The 19,596-nt window shown below is 40.2% G+C and overlaps 1 protein-coding gene across 3 annotated transcripts in view; it reads right to left on the reverse strand.

The window, feature by feature from the left end:
• The window catches only part of myh11a (myosin, heavy chain 11a, smooth muscle), a 31,340-nt gene extending 17,692 nt beyond the window's left edge, over positions 1-13,648 (reverse strand). For all 3 annotated transcript variants that reach the window (XM_087178200.1, XM_023422147.2, XM_023422150.2), the window contains exons 1-4: positions 13,495-13,648; positions 9,588-9,952; positions 9,139-9,295; positions 4,525-4,552 (exon numbers count right to left, since the gene is read on the reverse strand). In XM_087178200.1, the coding sequence (XP_087034326.1) occupies positions 4,525-4,552; positions 9,139-9,295; positions 9,588-9,929 (527 nt within the window). In that variant the 5' untranslated portion in view covers positions 9,930-9,952; positions 13,495-13,648. The remainder of the gene's footprint in view (positions 1-4,524; positions 4,553-9,138; positions 9,296-9,587; positions 9,953-13,494) is intronic.
• Positions 13,649-19,596: the final 5,948 nt, after the last annotated feature.

The raw sequence follows: 19,596 nt of genomic DNA on the forward strand, positions 1-19,596 counted from the left end.
AAACGACCTCAGACACTTAGACAAAGTTGAACGATCCCAGAGCTATCAGACAGCAGTCTAACCCAGAGACACATCCTCAAGCATGGGTCCATAAAAGGCATGGGATGCTCTCAGTGTTAGGGCTTGGCAGCTCTGAGAGGAATCTAATTACCCTGTCCTGTTCATGTCTGGTAAGGACACACGACATCCAGGCTCCTACTGTAGGCAGCTGTTAGAGCAAAATTAATTCTGATGGGAGTTTTTCCTACAGATGTTCCAAACTGCCTCATCCTGCATGTCCTGCTTACCATCAGCACAGGTTTCACTTACGATCATAAGATTATTTGGAAGTATAGAATGGGTTAGAGCACCCACGCCATAGCCAGGTACCATACTGCTAATATTCACGTGTTATTACATTTTATTATGATTTTGTGAAACTTTCACCGAACTTCACTGATAAACAGATTAAGAAGTGTGTGCAACCTGTGATGGAATGTGGTCAGGGATTATATTATTTCAAAGGGTCACAAGTCAACAAGGCTGAGGACAAACACTTGTCCCCTCAACATCCTGCAAAGTTCTTTAGCATTTCAGGAAAAAACAGAAAATCTCGACAGTCTAGAGAGATGAACTTACAGGATTCCTCCCCCTCCATAAATACATGGCAAGGTCAGAAAAGGCAGTGAATCTACACTCTTTGGCAACATCCTGCCACTTTATGGCCACTTTGTTCATTTCATCATTTTTAAAAATTTTTTTTGCAAGTCTTTATTCAGTGTTGAGATAGTTGCGAACATTTTAAAAGTAAAAAATAAATAGCCTTGCAGTTAAAGGGAGCATTAGAAGTCTGCAACAAATGAACAGCATTTTTTAAAAACAATATCCATCCTATAAAATGACCAATAACTATTTTTCATTGTGAAAGAGGGATTTCTAGCAACAGAGATACGCATTAACATGTTGTGAGACAATCCAGTAAGTTATCTAAGTTTTAAAAACAAACCCTAACCCTAACCCAAAATTGTTTAGAAGACCAGGAAAGCTTTCCTTACATAGCCATGACTGTCTCACAAGAAAACTCTTTTTGACTATAACTTAGTAAATCAGTTTATTTGTATGCAAAGTGAAAAATATTTTTTCCCATTATTTATACTTTATTAACCATATTTGTCCATTCTTCTATTGTGGGGGAGTGAGGAAGCAGACAGTGCTTAGTGATGGTTTTCTTAGCAGATATCAGAACAACAAATAAGTTGAAATGCCCTGAGTGAAAGCGGACTTTTCTTAAATAAAAGTGTTAAACTGGAAAGGTATTTCCATATCAAATATGCCCGTCAATGTTTTGTACATCTCTGACCAGAAATGTAATTTCATTATTACTAGACATTCCCACATTATATGCCAGTGATTGGCGTCCAGGCTCCCACACTGTTTCCAGCACGTGAATCATCTGTAAAATGTGCTTTTTTCTTTGGGATAATACAAAAATCTAATTACACATGTCCATCTAAATTCTCTCCACGTATGTGAGTTAGTGCACTTCCAGTGAAAATCACAAAAGCTGTACCATTCCTCCTTTGAAAGCTCAAAATTACTTTAATTTTCCCATTTATTTTTAACATAGCCTTTGGAATGAGATTTTTTGTCATGTAGGCCTTATAAGGTCTGGATATGTGTTTAACTATGAAAAATAGGCTCCTATAATGTCTTTCAGCCCTGAGTAATCCGTATCTAGTGGGCCATTTCTAACAACTTAATGATGTAATTGTAGATATATATTTAATTCCTGCTTTTAAAATGTTGTTATTCCTTTGGCTATCCAGTTTTTAAATCTAGGATCAAAATAATCAGGCTTAAAATCAGGGTAATATGAACACCATCTAATTATTCTTGTCTTATCTTGTAATTTATATTCCTCAAAGCAGAGTTACAGAGTTTAAGTTGAACTTTTATCCATAGGTCTTGAATAAGGTTAATACATTTTTCCAAAGCCCTATTGGCCAATACTGCCTGAATTGGAGGGTATTTAATTTGTAACAATTCAATGTCTTTCAATCTTGGTTGCACAGATTAAACAGCCTAATGTGAGCCAAGCAGAAGTGATATAGCCATACATCCTTCCTGCTTTGGGAGTTGTAAAGATTTAAACCTAAATCTGGGATTTCCCCTGCCAATAATTAAATAATAAGAATTGTATCCCACTCAGAGAATTGTTTTGTGGAGATTTCATCAGTCCAGTTTTTCACACACATACATACAAAGGAAACTGGTGACCCTGCTGAGATGAAATGTCAACATCTTGAGAGTGGATTTAAGTAGCCTCTCAGCTATTTCCCATGGCAAATTCTTGCCACTGTGTGGAGGAATCTGAGGAATATAATCACCTATAGAATCCCCAGAATATACTCAGTGAGCCCTGCAATCAACACCTCATAAAAACATTTAGTTGAAACTGTATGAGAGATGTGTCAGGTGTTTCTTGTGGTGTCACAATGGAAAGGTAAATTATGGGGTTTCCTCCATAACTTTCATGAACTTTATGAAGTTTTTTTTGACACAATACTGGTCTCTGACAGTATTAAAGTGTGCTTTTAAGTATCTTACTATTAAAGCTAATTAATATTATTCAAGAAATAGTTATGTTGGCATCACTGCCTATACATGATACAAAGGGGGTGGGCGTATCATTGTGAAATCTGTGACTTGGATGAAACATAAAGGACTTAAACAAACTGAATTCACATTTATGCAGCAAGCCTCTCTAAAATCAGATCATTCACTCTCTGGGAGGTGGTTAAAAAAAGTTTGAAAGGTTTTACAAAGTTGTTCTTTATACTACATGTGTTGCTAGGGTTTTCCTCTTCAGACTATTTCCTATATGCCATAATTCCCACCAATCAAGTACCACAGTGACAGGACATGAAAACAGCCTCAGCGTCAGTTTAACAATTTCTGCTCCACTTGATCTGCATTAATCTGAAAATGTATTATAAACACTGTCTCTGTCTGTACAGAAGACTGTAATCCTTAATAGGGAAGTTAAATGAACTGCTGTAAAAACAGTACTGTAAATACTGACAAATAACATACAGTACCATTACACATACATGTGCCATGTGCACACACACACACACACACACACACACACACACAAAGGAGGGGAATGTCATACATGACATTCCATGTATCGCACCAGAAACATTTCTCCCTTATATGGCTCCAGAGGCCTGCTGAGGCAGTCTGGCTGTAGCTCAAACAGAAATCTTAAAGTGACTGTGTGGTCCTGACTGACAGAGGCAGAGTTTGCATTTCAGCTCTACTGTATCATATCACTTCCAGTTCATCACTTTAAATGGTTTTAAACAAGGCTTTGTGTACGCCTTGTCACATTAGCATCAAACAGTCAGATTCATGTTCAAAACAGCCTGTGTACCAGTGCTGTTAACCATTAACATGTCCACACACAGACAGACAGGGATAAATACTACCAACATTTTGATAGTTGAGGAAATGGTCTGATGTGATCAAAGATTTTTCTGCATCCTGGCATCAGTAAATTCAGAGTTAAAAGAGCCTCGAGGAGGAAAGAGCCCTTCCTCTCATTTCCTTTACTGTTACCACAGCTGAGCAGCATGAGGTGCCACTGTTAGCTCAGAGATAGAAAAGTAAATATTATGATCTTAGTTAGCCTTTACCAGCTGTTTGATGCTAATCGGCAAATTACAACGACTGTAGCAGAGCCAGTGGAGGACGAACATTTATGGTCCATACACAAGGATGTGCTGTTTTATTTTTTTTCTACTGTCTTTACTTGTTTGATTTAATGCATAAGAATCCTTCCTCTCTCAAAAACGATGTACATTTATACTGGAAGTGGACTGAAATAAACAGAACACTGCTTTTTTGCTTTTGAACACAGCCACTATACTAGGCCCTTAAAATATAAAGAAAAACTAAATGAACTTGATACTTAACTTTGAATGAAAGTCAACTTCAAATCAGGTTATAATTATCTGACAAAACAAGGCTGTTTGTTCCTGGATGTCCAATCGCCCAGTCAAAGTTCTCAATAATTAGTTTAAAACAAATAAACAATCAAAACGGAGCCCAAACATTTGGAGATCTAATCTGGTTCTCCCATCAAGATGTAGGGCATACTTCCTGACCAAGAGTCTGTGAGGAGAGCGAGGCCACAGCCCCCAGGGAGCGCTGCGGACGCATTCATGCACGTTCAGTTGCGCCCCATCTAAATACAACACAACCTCACAGCATTGTGTTATGACAAACAGCAACATCCTCAAAAAAAAACAAAAAACTAGCATATTACTGTTAAAATATGAATGATTTCTTGCTGGTTGGAAGTGGGTGCTGAGACACCAGACAGGTATCTCATTCATCTAACTCTGTGTTTACACAGGCATTATGTAACTGTTCTTCCACACATGCACACACAGCCCTCCTTCGAGAATTAATGTGACTTCCAGGGTAAAGGTTAAGCAAAGACAACAAAGGTGAGTTTGGAGGTGACAGATTTTCACTTACGTGCAGAGGATGGACTGGTCCTCACGATCTGTGGAAACAAAAAGTTCACAGTGTTACACGACTTTTATGACAATTCATTTTACAAATATACAGGATGTAAGTGAGTGTCCAGATCGCTTATAAAAGCAGAAAAACTAGGTGGTAAACCGAAGGAATCTTTAATAACCAGATGTAATTTTTATTGTGTTATAAGCACAAGGGACTTATTTTCTTTTTCCCCTGTTGTTTGGTCTGAGGATGTGTGTACAGTTAGCACAGTGCACTTCTGTACTGACCACAAGTGAAACCACAAGCCTTTCTCCAGGAATAAAGATCAATCTAGTGCAGAACTTAAGACACCAGCTGGGACTCAGTTCAAAGCTTAGAGGAGGCTGTGTGATTTGCGATGGCTCCCCCGTGCCTAAAGAAACATGTAACTCCCACAAATACTCTCAATGTGCTGAGCAATGAGTCATTACATTGTCTCCGAAAATACTCCTGAGAGAACACACCAAGTCCATGTACGGCTATTTTGTAACTGTATCCTTGAATAAAAAACGGCCCTTGGGGAAAACAGGGAGAACTGCTGAATGAAGAGATGACTTTGCAGTCAGTTTTTGAGATGAGACCTCTCAGTAAATGACACCTAAAGGCTGTACTGGAAAAACGAACCAATGTGGGAAAGAGATGCAACACAGAGCATCCGGCAACTATTCTTCATCTTAATACAGTAAAGAGTATCATACATGTGCAGCATTGTAACTTTCATACTGTTGTCCACTCGTGCAGGACACCACACGCACACACACACGCACACACACACATGCGCACACACACATGCGCACACACACACACGCACACACAGGCACGCACACACGCACCCACACGCAGACACTCAGTTACAGAGCGCAGCCTGCCCTGAACTGTAAACTAGCACGGATGCTGTTTCTCTGTTTGGACTCATGTTTGGCTGCTGTTCCACTCGTTCCATTCCTTACATACACACACAAAATGCCTGTTCCCTCTCTGCATTTCCTAATTAAGGCAGATGGAGAGAGAGAGAGAGTGGTCGCCAGAGTAGAGAGCTTTTGTAAAACATCCAAAAACAATCACTTATGCACCAGAGACTCCGCAAGGAGAGGCAGGTTTTTCGTCACTGCAAAATATTAAGAATATTTTTGTGAAGCTGGTTCAATCATGTGAGGTAAAAATCAAAATCTGATTACACAATAGTGTCAATGCCTTTGCACCTGTCTGACAAGCACTGCAAATACACTGGGAGCACAAAGGAACAGCACATCAGTCATTTGCTGATGGGGACAGAAAACTCCCTTTGGGAATTTCACATTTTTATCTCCTGGACATCAAAGACGGGATCTCAGCCAAGACTGGAGGAATAATGTTTCAAAGCTTATGAGAGTTATCTGGATTTGCGGCAGTTATGCACCAATTCCACACTAACAAGTGAACTATTCGTACTACATCAGTCAGTGTAGGATGTCCTGCATCATTAGCCACCTCTTCATGGGAAATCCCTCTAACGCATCAACAATAACAATTCCCTGCCAGCCACAATGTTGTATGATAAAGGTTCAAAGAGGGCTCATATGTGTTGCTTTATTCCTAACCTTTTGGTAACATGTTGGATGAAGACTCTTTTTTCTCTCTCATTTGTAGTATATTATTCTTTAAACAGAACTCACAGTACCCATATTAGCAATTACAGTACCAATTTCTTTCAGTCAGGTATCCAGGGCTTTGAAACAAATTGTTTAATGAGGTCATAAAGGTAAAATCTATTGCCACATCTTAAAAGTCATTTTCAAAGATTCACTTTTTGATGTTTTTTGTGTCAACTACTTTCCTTTGATGTTTTGCCTTTTTATTTATCTTTGCATTTATTAAAAGACTATACTGTCTTTGCCCTTTGTTTTATTTGGTCGTAAAGCAGCGTAAAGCCATGTGTTGAATCTTAAAGCTGAATGGGTGGTCAATGAGCTAAAATATATTTCATATATCATGAGTCAAAGCAAGTGTCTCATGTGTTTAGTCTGAAATAAATGCAGCGAATCAAAACACATTCTTTTTTGTGCACACAGTGTCCTGGGCGGCAGCAAGTGTGTGTTTCTCCCATTAACTGAAAAGTCTCTAAGTTGCAGCTGTACGGTTCTTCTGCAAAGATAGGCAGATGAAGTCTAATCCAAACACCCACACAAACACCAATCAATCCTCCCCCTTCTTGTTTACTTATGACCCTGTGTTTACACACCATAGCTCTAACAGTAAATACTAAAATGTCCTGTGTACCAGCCTGGTATAATCCTCCAATGTACACATATTAGTGATGGCTGCATTCTTAAAGTAAGAGAAAGCATTACGCTACATCAGAAGAGACCCAAAACAGATTTAGGACAGTGTTTCCTTAACATTTGAGCTGATGCTACAGTACATCTGTCCACAGATTAGAGATGGATATTGTTGCAGCTGCATTTCTTAGGCTTCTTTATTTTCTTTTCACATCATCATTCATGTCTAGGAGCTGCCAGATACCTGTCAGAAATAATTCAAATACAGAGAACTTAACCACCAAGAAAGAAACAAAGCTACAAGCTTAGCAGTGTTAGCTTTCATAACAACTACATGCACTTGCATAAATTGCATGTGTTGTAACTAAACTCCTTAAGAAGAAGAAGTGACAACATGAGCATACTGTAGTTGCTACAGTAGGGACAGTGTATTCAGTGCATGATAATGAAATATATTTTCTCTTACCGGGAATGTAAAATTATATAACTGTAACATTTTAAAAGCTATTGAGCTACTTTTATCATGTAGTTAACTGAGAACAGGTGAATTTATGTCTTTGGTAAAATCCTCAAAATCATCCTAGCTGAGAAACATAAATGAGCAAACAGTTAAATCAATTTCAGTATTCACAACTGTTTGTTTCGACAGAAGAGGCAGGAAAAATACTTTTGTCTATAATGACATAAGTTTTCATGAACTGAATGATGGTTTAAGGTGGAAAATTGACAACAAACTTGTGAATGCTCGTGAGAGTCCTGATTTGCTATGCAGCTTTTTATGTGCTGATAGACTTGATATGAAATCATCAACACAAACAGACAAGTGACAAGTTTGGGAAAACCTCAAGCTGCTGAGAGCCAGTTAAGAGGCTTGATTGTTAAGAGGTTGTTGATGCGGTCTACATTTTCTCAAATGAAAGTCCCATGAGCCCCAGTATGTGTGCCCTTATGTCAAAATCTAGACTTTGATCATAGATTTTGGAGCGATCCATCCAATCTCTGCTGTCATAAAAAATTTACAGGTTTATCACTGTCCTCAGCTGTTCAGTTGGCATTAACAGCACTGTCATCAGTCCGGGCTGTCTATGTGAGGACGCCATCAGCATCTGCAGCTCTTTCTGCAGCCAGAGAGACGGGATGGTGTGGTCCTGGATGATCCGACTTTCTCTTGAGCTCTCTAAACAATTACTTTAAGTCCTGTCCAAACATCCTGTTTCATTTGGGAAACTCAAAATTCAAATTAAAAATCAAAAGTACTGACTCTAGCCCATTTAATAGGACATTTAAAATCTCCCTTCTCACCCAAAGGAAAAGAACCTTTGTTATTTACACTGGCCAAAAGAGAAGAAATAAAGTTAGAGGATTTGAATGAGGAAGGGAAGGTTGCTGAAACAGGAAATGCTTTACTGCCCTCCACCCATCTCTTAATCCAGATGGGAGCTCCTCTGAGAGAACATCCTCACGTCAACATGAAGTCCAGTGGGCATGACCCTCTGGAAGCACAAGAAACATAACTTTATGGGAAACTGGCCGCTCTGAAGTCGCACTACTGAGGGGTTAGCCGAGAGCCATTTACTGTAAGCACAACTCTGCCAAGGCTGCTTTCCACTATCGTCACCTCCATGAGACACTGACTGTCAAATAGTCCATAAAGTCCTCTTTTAGATTTGATTATATCGTTCATATCAACTTACTCTGTAATGAGCTTCCAGCAGACAGATGGAGCTCTGATGTTGCTTTTGGACTGGACATAATAATAAACCCAGTTCTGCATTTGAATCTATCAGCCTGACAGCACCTGCCAACTTGTGGTTTTATCAACCACTTTGTGAACATGAGCTCAAATGCTGCGAGCTGTCATCACCCAGAGACAAGAGTTAGACCTCTGACAGCTGATACCACAGCTCACCCACACCAAGCTCTAAAGCTTCTAGCCGACACTTCAATTTGACACAGATCATTTGAAACCTTATGAGGCCAGCAGCTTGCAATTTCAACAGTCCGTTTTGTTATGTGTGAGAGCTGTCGATGAGTTATATACCAGCTCTTGTGTTACTTTGTCCTGCCTCAGTCTGACATTATTCATTCATTTTATTTAATGATTTCCACTCACTGAAAGCTAGAGCCAATCTCAGCATGCACTGGGTGGACAGACACTCTGGACAGGTCATCAGCCGATTACAGAGCGAACAAAACACGAAACACATAACTGTGACAATTTGTTACAGTCCTCATCCACCTGATCTGCACGTCTTGTGAGAGTGAAAAAGTAAATGAAAGAAACTGAATGAGACAGGTATATGACAAGGGGCAAGTACATAAATCCTACCTTGCATCATGTTTCTGTAGGCGTTATCGGTGATGGAGTAGATATGAGGGGGGACTTCATGTCGTTTCTTCCCTTTGTACATGTCAATGATCTTCTCTGAGTAGATTGGCAGCATTTTATAAGGGTTCACCACCACGCAGAACAGGCCAGAGTACGTCTGAGAGAGCAGAGAAATAAGAGTATTGAGGACAGTTTGGACATGTTTATGTTTTTGTAAGGGAAGGCTGAAACATGTCAGAAAATAAAAGCAACTCACTGATGAGTTTTTAAGCATATCAGAATTATGATTATATCAGGATATAGTTCAGTGGGTTAAGATTGGGATTAAGTTAAATCAGTGAATTTGAGTTTAGTTATACAAATATCTGTGTAGTTTTAGTTACATATAGTTCTGTTTTGGTGTGGGTGAATGATTTTGTGAGCAATCAGTGTTTTTGGTGTATACTTACATATATGAGGCCGGAGTAGTACCTCTCGCGGAGATTGTGCAACACGGAGGCCTCGTTCAGGCAGGTGAGTTCAGCCATGTCCTCCACCTTGCTGAACTTGGGAGGGTTCATCTTTTGGATGTCATCCTTGTTGACTGTCACCTTCTTGCCATTATCAGCGAGCTCCACCAGCACCTCTTCGCCGTGCTCCTCCTTGATACTAGCTGCCTCGAAGCCATGCTTCTCTGATGGCACCCACACCAGCTTCTTGGCCACCCAGTCGGCCTGCGCCATGGGGCTGTTCAGGAAGTCTTTGTCAACAAAGAGGAATTTCTCGTCCTCGCTCGGGGCCTTCTTGGACATCTTGGGTTAAGGTGGAGGGCCAGCTGTCGGGGGCAACAAATGAATTGACTAAGTGAACAATAATGGAAGCAAAGATGGAAGGGAGGAAGAGAACAAGGAAGGAGGAAAAGAAGGAAGGAACTAACGAAGGAAAGAATAGAGGCAAGTGGGAACAAAGCGAGGCAGGAAGGCAGGTAATAAATAATGATGAGAGGGCAAGAGAAGATTTCAACACAATGTATCTTACAGGACATGGTACTTCAGTGATGCATTAGTTATACATGCTAAATGACAAAAACTGTGATCAGAGAATGTGATATACAATATCATAAAGAAAACATAAACTTTATAATAGCCTATACATCACAGATGAATAAAGTCCTTGGTGCTAGAATCCTCTTTACTCTTTGAGTAAAATGACAACACTTTTTGCACTGGGTTAACTAAACACCACAGTAAGTGATGAGTCTCCATTGGTAGGAGACATGTTGCAAAAGCTGCCTGCGGTTGTAACTCAAAGAGTTAACATGTTTCATCCATCGGGGAGTTCCACAGTGCAGTCCTTCTCACAGACCTCCACCCCCTCTCAACCCTACACTTTCACACACGCCACCAGGGAGACGCACAAACAATTCCCTCCCTAATTTAGATAGAAAGACTTGATGCTGGGAAATTGAATTTAATTAACTCAGTAACAAGGACTAGTACATTTTGTCAGCAGCTTTATCTGAAATATCCCCAAAACCTTTAATGTTCACTGCCATGTACTCACACTCAATCATTAAGTCATTGCTTAATTGACAACATCCATTTTTTTTCCATGTCTTTTCCCCCTCCAGATCTCTCTCTCCCTGTCTCTGTGGTAGGAGGCTTCAGTCTCGTGCTGTGATGACCATATATGGGCCCCTTGTCTGGAGCAGGACTCTTTTCTGCAGACCTAAACAGCAAGGCAAGTGAACTCCCAAACAAAGCCCATATAGGGAATAGTATGTCTCTTGCCGGCCTCGTCATTTACTCCAAAATGATAACAGTGAGGGAGAGAGCCTGAGGGGGGCCCGGACCTTAAACAATCATGCTTCATATGGGCCCCTAGCAGCATTCATTTTTAAATGCACCAGTCAGTGGCTAAATCACGAACAAGTGTCTGGGACTCAGCCATGTCTTGGAGTCGTAGCAGCGGGAGGCGATGTAAAAATGCAAACAGGAATAAGTGCAAACATTGTACCTGCACCTGACTCTAAAGAAATATGAATAAGAAATACAGATTGGTACAAAATATTTCAAATATATCATTATGTTCTGCACTACACGCCTCAATCAGCCTCCAAGCAAAACTGGTCTAGTGTGTTTAATAAAACTCAAACCATGAAGTGTCAAATTGGATCGGCCTCTGAACTGCTGAGTAGGAAACTTAGTGGTTCTTGGATTACAGACAATGAGTCACTTCTGTCCACAGGCTGTTACTCCATCCCACCTCCACCTCTGTGTACACTGAGACTGGCACACACTTTAATTGAGTGGGAACTATGTAAAAGAAAAAAAAGCCACTGAGCCTCCTGAGAAAGCCTATAAACGTACCCGAGGGAACCAGCAAAACCAAACCACCCAGAACTAACTGTAAGATACTGTATAAATATTAACTGCAGACAGAGACAGACACTTTCTATTTGATACAAAACTGCAAAGCTGGGGTTGTCCAGTGAACCGGGAGAAACAAGGAAGGGACCAGCTGATACTTTGATGATCAGCTATTTCTGCCGATAACATAAACAGACTTTTCCTGACACTCCCCCCGTGTTAAAATATGTGCAGCCAGTCAAGGTCCTCCTCCTTACCCCCCTTTAACTGTGACCACCTTGGCTTAATAGCTTCGTAAAGCCTCCTCTCTCCCTCTCTCTGTTGTGGCAACACAGCTTTATACTCAGCCAGTGTATGTTGAAGACAGGTGTCTGAAGTGGGGTTGACAGGATAACAGGTTGATATAGACTGACTACAAATCTAAAGGATGACGAGGGGGAAGGGGGGCTCAGAATAAATCACTAAAAAGATAATATTAATCATAACTTCCAATAACACAGGGGTATCCATTGCAGCACACAAACTCACTGACCTGTTTAGTTCAATGTAAACCATCAAGCCCAAACAGTATTGCATTTCTGGTAACATTATCAAATCCTTCACTATCATTAAATGTTGGCCTATGTTCCTAAACACATCACACCAAGGCTCAGAAGCAGATATGAGAGCAAAACTTAGGATGAGTCCATTATACAGGACAAGAGCCTCTATCAAGCATAATAAACAAGTGGAAATGTCACCCAGGAGACTAAGTGACCTTTCTATTTGTGGGTGAAAGAGGTTGACCTGCAGGGCCTGTGAATGATTTTACTCATTTCCTCTCTCAGCTGTTTCACAAACATTCTTCCTGTTATCATCCTGTTAATAAACCCAGACACATTAGGATTTCAATGCATTGTGCCATGATTACGATTATAGCATTAAAATAATTAAATCATGACCAAAATAGACTGATTACAACACTTGACTTGTCCCGCTACAGAAATGGTGGTGCTCAGTAACATGCAACAATTCTCAACACATAACTTCCTTCTCCTTCAGAGAAACCTAGATGTTTAAAATGATAAGTCAAATGTGTTCAGCTTAGAGATCGAACATTGTCGTGGCATTTGTCACACTGGGTATCTGTGCCTGAACCACTTTACCGAGTTCTGGTGAGCAACTTTGCTTTCTCTGTAGTAAATGTCCTTGTCAGTACCATGAAGTTAAATGAGAGTATTGCTAGTGTTTGTTTGGTCTAACAAACATTTCATACAGTTCATGTGCTGAACTATCCATAAAGTGCATAAGTGTGGGGAGAACAATGATGGAGGATGAGAAATAAACTCCTTCAACACCATCACTGATGGGTTTCACTGGTGACGTGTGAAACCGCCAGGACTCAGTTTGTCTGCATCTTTAGCCACAATGTGCAACAGTTTGACAGACATGTGGCTTTATACAACCATATATGGAAAGCAGGAAGCTCCTCGGTTAGCGTCAAAGATGTTCAGACTTAACTTCCTTACTACAGAATAAACTGCAGCATGTCCTGAATGCAGCATTTGTTTCAGTGTTTAAAACCATTTTACACTCTGGTACACTTTAATACAAAAATAAAGGTCTGCATAAATGGCAAAGTAGTCACACATTCTTTACTTAATGTACTGTAGACCTCAGACCCCTTCTTCATTTAATTGGCAATTAGCCTAGTTGTTAAAAGAAATGATGCAAATAACAAACAAGAGCTCACTTGTCAACGACCAGATAAGCTAATATTTTTTTTAATTTTGTTTTTATAACCTACCAGAAAATAAATATTGAAACTTTGCTAGCACAAAGTCTTGTTTTAAATTACAGACTTAAAGCATTTAGAGAAACAAAATAAACAACGACATAATCCTTCCTCTTTCTCAGACGGAGTTAAAGTTAGCAAACTGTAAAAGGGATGCAGTTTGACAAGTGCACCTTCAGCATCACTACTCGTAAAACGACTCTCTGTGGTCTCTGCGGTAAATGATATACTTACATGTTATGAAGAAATTTGTGTTCAGGGGAGCTTTGGATTTGGAAAGTTAGGGTTTGGAGCAGCCGGCGTTGACGAGGTACTCCAAAAACGAACAGTCCAAATGACCCCCGTCAATTTCGCAGCCTTACCATTTAAACTGCGCACTGTGGCGCAAGGGTGGAGCTGCACGAGCGGCCCACCTCCTCCTCCTCCAGCAGCGACAGCATCTGTCCGCGGGGCGGGAGGCAGAGGACATGCGCACTGCGGAAATCAGCAGGTTAAAAGAGACAGAGGGAGTCACGGTGTGAGTGGAGAAGTGCTGAACGGTGAGGAGAGTCCTGCTGATAAAGTGACAGAGGACTAAAATATGTCACTTTTTCATCCTTCTGACTGTTCTTAGCTTACCGGAACATGCACACTGACTTGACATTTGTCTGTGTTTGTGCGTAAACCTGTGCAATAGGATGTCAGATAAGACATATGACAGTGGAGGAATACAAGTAAATTTACTAAACTATCCTTAATTAAACTTATACTATATTCCTCTATTTAAGTAAAAGCACTGAAGTATTAGCAGCAACATGTAGCCTTCTTTAAGCATGGAAAGCACTTGTTCTGTAGTAATAGGTCCCCTGTGACTGATACTTATATTATTTATTATGTATGACTTTATTAGATTGTTAATAGTGATGAAACAATATGTGAGCAGCATTTTACTATTGTAGTTGGTTAAGGGATAGCTACTTTGTCTAGGTAGTTTAGTCCAGTGGTTCCCAAAAGAGGTCCCTCAAAAGGGTCACAACATATATCTGTGGGGTTGTGAGATGATTAATGAGGTAGCAAAAACAAAACAAAACAGATACAAAAAAAAAAAAATCTACTACATATTTTTTTTCTATTGAACTTTTCTCTAATTGTTGCTTTTTTGTTAAATATTGGTGAGTTTTCTCTCTTTGAGCCTCAAACAGTTATTCAAATGAATGAATGAAACAATCTCAAAAGTATAGACAGGTAATGTTTCTTTGATGAAAGTGCAAATAATTCAAAATACTACTTAGTACAGCACTTGAATAAATGTACTGAGTTACTTTCCCCCACGGTGTATTATAGATTACACAACCCAACAGTATATGAAGTGGTTATTAAAATAAGCTTCACTTTGATCACTACCACATTAAAGCGCTGCTTCCATGTTAATGCATCAGTAATAATAATCAATTCATAAAACATTATTCTAAAACAACACAGCAGGGGTTCAGTCTGCTGCTTAATGGGTACGTTAACTTTTGGTACATTTACCTTTACGTATATTTTGCTGATGATGCGTCTGTGCTTTGACTTAATTAACATTTTTAATACAATAGATCTTTTTTACAGCAGACATTTTGACTTGTCATACAGTAGTGGGAGAAGCACAGGTGTTACTAATGACATTAACAATGGCTCTGTTCTATTCACAGTAAGTCGTGACCACCAGCCATCCTTACTGTGACATGCCAAAATGTTTCCTGTGAAAAAGTCCCACTTTTTCACTGTGGTATTGCCACATTTACGTAGGTAAAGGATCTGAATACTTTCACCACTGGTTTATGAGAGAGTTTTGAGTCTTGTTGATTGAGGTTTTAAATGACTTCATTGGTGAGGTTGTATCATAACGTTCCTGTATTACAATGTCTATGAAAAGTTCTGTTTCCTCATAGGTGAGGTTTTATGGTTCCTTGTTGAGCTAAACGTTTTGTAGATGTCAACAGAAACTGTATCAGTTATGGCACTAATTAATACAGTATTTTCAATCTTAGCATCGATGTTGGTGCGTTCAGGAACACAGTGTACAACATCTCAGGTAAATTATTGGGTAAAAAAAATGAAACGTCATCACATTATATGATGGACCCACAACCAGTTACACCTTCGCTCCAGTCCCACACCCTGTAGGGTTAGATTATGCAATCAGCTTTAACTCCTCATAAGGCAAACCAGCTGTCCCCAGCACAGGAATCCCCCTTTTCTGTAACCGCTCCAGAGAGGTTTCCCCCCTAATACACATAACTCATAGTTCACATAATCAATTTGAGTTTCTTTTTGTGCATGTGTGTTTGTGTGTGTGTGTGTGTACATCCACATAAGTGTCCTTTATCGTTACGCACATCACATTCCACTTTCACAAACAGCCCTGCCCCCTCAATCCCTCCTGTTTCCAGCTTCTTTCCAGTGGAACTTCCTATATAAGGACACCGTTCTATTTGCTCCAATAAATCAAGCTGCTGGTTGATAGTCGGGCCTGTTTTCTGCCAGAGGCACAGCACTGCACTGCACTGGTGTGTGTATATGTGTGTGTGTGTGTGTGTGTGTGTGTGTGTGTGTGTGTGTGTGTGTGTGTGAATGTGTGTGTATGTGTGTGTGAGAAACCTGATGACAGACCAAAGAGCAACATGGAGGACCTCTGGGCTACCTCTGACCAACATCAAGGAGGCGGGCCAGCCTTGACGAAAGAGTAACCAGGGCTGAAAAACTCAAGGGAGACAGGGTGAGAGACAAGGCAGAGGGAGGCATTGAAGAACAAGACAAAGAGGAGGAGGATGAGGAGGAGGAGAGAGGGAAAGGAAGACGCAGATACACTGAACAGAGAGGTTGCAGTGTGTGCCATATAAGGACAGCGGGTCTGTACGGAATCTCGCGTAACTATCAAAGTCTAGCACAGGCAAGCACCCCGAGCCCCAGTGACTAAATATGGTCCAGCAGCAATAGCATTGTTCAAACAAACAAAGTTGCCTCTATGGAAATAACTCTTATTAATTACTTTAGTTAGCTGTGACAGAGAAATGGTTTATGGCTGATCAATCTACGATACACCAAGGTAACATCTGCCGTCAGAGGAGGGCCGCACAGTACACTCTACATCTGCCTTGTTATTGCAGAGGAGAGAAGTATGAAAGATGCAGTTAGCAGTTTGAGGTTCATGCTATCAACCTGAGTGAACGCAGACAGTGCATCTGATTGCATCAATCTCCAAAACTCTGAGTCAGTGGTTTTCACTCTATGGTAAAATACAGGATCATTACTCCATGACTGCTGTCAGTGAAAAGGTCACTTCAATATTTCTCTTTAGTGTGATGTACGGTGGTCCATGTAAGGAGGAGGTAGGACAGTCTTCTTCTACCTAAAAACTTTAGGTAGAAAAGGTTCACATGGAAGTTCAGAGGTAATATGTGCTGACGAAATTAGTCTGTCCTAAAGTTTGGACAAAATGTTCCCCCTCCCCCGGTTCTCCGAGATGAAGAATAATGTCTATGTGATTCTTCAGAGCAATTCATAAACCTACGAAAAGTCTGCTGTGACAAGGAGGAGAGGAGGCGGTGGGAGTGAACATGGACAAAAAGTCTAAGTGAAGGATGGTGAACTCAGTTGTGTTCAGTGAATCCCATTTGTAAACTTGAATTGTATTTTGTATTGGATATTATTAGACTTAGCGATTTCCACTTTATTTACACAGCAAATAACAGAAGATGCAGGACTCACAGTTCACCACTCACAACTAAACCAGCAACAACAAGGAGAGCAGTTTGTGGCGTACATGTGGACTGTCCCTCAACATAATGTGATAGAACAAATCCACAGTAAAAACAACACAAACTGTAATGCAGATATCTCTTACATAAAATATGTTTAATGTTTTCCTCACCCTCATGTCCATAGATGGCCATCTATTGGAGAGAAAATATGTTTATGGATCTGTTTGACCCTTGTGGAATGCCGTTGCATTCTAATTTGAGCCCGGGGGCAAACATCAGTTGACTCTGCTGCAGTCAAAAGACCACTGCATTCAATACTATTTATACAGCTGTCTCTTTCACACACAACTAATTTATACAGTGGAAACGAAATGCTACCTATTACAGGGCAAACTGCCAATTGAACAATCATGTGCCATTGTTCAACTTCCTCCGCTTATATAGCCATTTTCAAAAGAACACTCATGACTGGTGCCAATAAACTAGACGCCGCAAGGCCACAGCCTTTAAGGGCAAAAAAGGTTTGCTCCAAGGATGCAATGTCAATTAGGACTGTTCCAGATGAAGCTTGTTGTGGCACTTTATCTACTTATGCTTATGCACAAAACAACACATTATCTTTTCTAATTGAGAAGCAGTGAATTAGTATAAACTTACATCTTGTTGTATGAACTGCAATGAAGGTAAATAATTACATTTCATTTTTTACAGCTCGCTCCTTCAGCAAAACACTGTGTGCTCAATATCATGACCTCATTCTTTCAGTGAACTAATCTGAGCGCTATGATCTCACCTATCAAAGCCCCTACAATCAAGAATGAGAGATGTGGATATTTTAGAGGAGGCAGTTTAAATAAACTTTTCAAGCACAAAACACTTTAGACACGGATTTGGTTAGAGATGGTAGAAGTGGTGGAACTGAGTGTGCAGCATCACTAATCAGGCTGAGAAAGAAACGGCCGGCTCCGTAGATAATCAGTTCCAGAAATTCAGGGGTCTAAGTCGTGTGAGATAAGAATGTCAAGTTCCCTTAAATGGTGAGAGAGGAAGTGAGATGCAAAAGGTATGTGCTTGTTGCTGTAGACATGTGCGTGTCCAACACAGGGTCTGGGATACATACGGTGGTTGTTTTTTTTGTAAGTCTTGTTTTTTTATTGTATGGATATTTTTGATTAAAGGTGTTGGTTTTTTATGACTTGCAGAAATCAGTGGAAGGGGCCCTCATTACTCTCCTGCCAGATTAATATGATTTTAGTCTTGCATCGTATGATTGTCTTAGCTTTTGTCTAAATTGGGTCAGCCATTAGGACTTCTCAGCCTCTGCTCCTAAGCTGCAGAGAACACAAGAGCATGAGAAGTGAACAAGCAGGAGAGCGTCTACACTGAGGTCTGGCGACTACCTCCTTCAGTTTAGCATAAACGTGTGGAGAGAACACAATAAGACAGCACAAATATGCTTCAAGCAGCATTGGTAAATACATTTGTGGCCAGCTCAAGGGCAAGGATACAGGGGCAACATGGGTGGGTGTGACTGCACAGCACAACACAATGAGTGCCAAAGCGTTCAAACAATCACAGGAAAGTCAGTGAATGTCAATTTAGGAGACTTTCAGGTGAGTGTTTTTTCAGCTCTATTTAAACAATCCTGTGATGGAAACTACACAAAGCAAATGCTCAGGAGTTCACCTCACATATGAATGAGTGTGATACCTTTATAAAACTTACAAAACTGCATATCTTCATATTATTAGAATGACATAATGTAAGTTGTAAGATTATATTAGCGTCAGTATTTATGTATACAGCTGAATTAGAATGCACTTGTGGTCTGGGTGTAATTCTGACCTCTAATGTCTCCTTGTTTGGATATTAGATTATTGCTAGGGCTTTCACATTTACATTACATTTATATTCACTTATTTGGCAGATGCTATTATCCAAAGCACCTTACAAGTGAGGGACAACACTAAAGGAGACCTTGCTGTAAGTACTAAGTACTACATCTGTTTAATAAGTGTAAGGAGGTCAGGTACAGAGGTGCACACAAAGTGCTTAATAAGTGCCAGTTAGCCTTGTTAGGGTGTTGGAGGTGTTAATAGATGAGGTGCTGTTGGAAGAGATGAGTCTTCAAGAGATTCTTGAAGATAGAGAGGGACACCCTGCTCTGACAGCATTCAGTAGCTTGTTCCTCAGAACCACAGACGAGGACAGTGTGGACTGTACTTGCCTTGTGTGCGGGGATAGTGATGCCAAACAACATTCCTTGGGGGAGCACAGTGGCTGAGAAGCATAAGGAGCATAAGCTTGTTTAATTCGAGTTCATGTAGATGGGTGAATACCCAGAAGTCACTCTGGAGGAAGCATTAGTGACTTGAATTTGATTTTGGCGGCCATGGGTAGCCAGTGTAGGTTGATGAGCTTTCAAATATTATCTTAAAATCAAGTCGATCAAGTTTCTTAGACTATTGACACTGTTGACACTTGTTATCAACCTGGTGTTTTACATATTAAGGCCCGACAGTGAGAGACATGACAACAGTTTTCATGCATATTGCGAGTTAGAGAAGTGGAGTTCAGGCTGCAGCAGGTTAAAACAAAGAATCACTGTTTA

This window comes from Seriola lalandi, unplaced genomic scaffold (assembly GCF_002814215.2).
Source record: "Seriola lalandi dorsalis isolate HSWRI2012SDOR001 ecotype SW California unplaced genomic scaffold, Sedor1 jcf7180002054678, whole genome shotgun sequence".
NCBI classification, from domain to species: domain Eukaryota; kingdom Metazoa; phylum Chordata; class Actinopteri; order Carangiformes; family Carangidae; genus Seriola; species Seriola lalandi.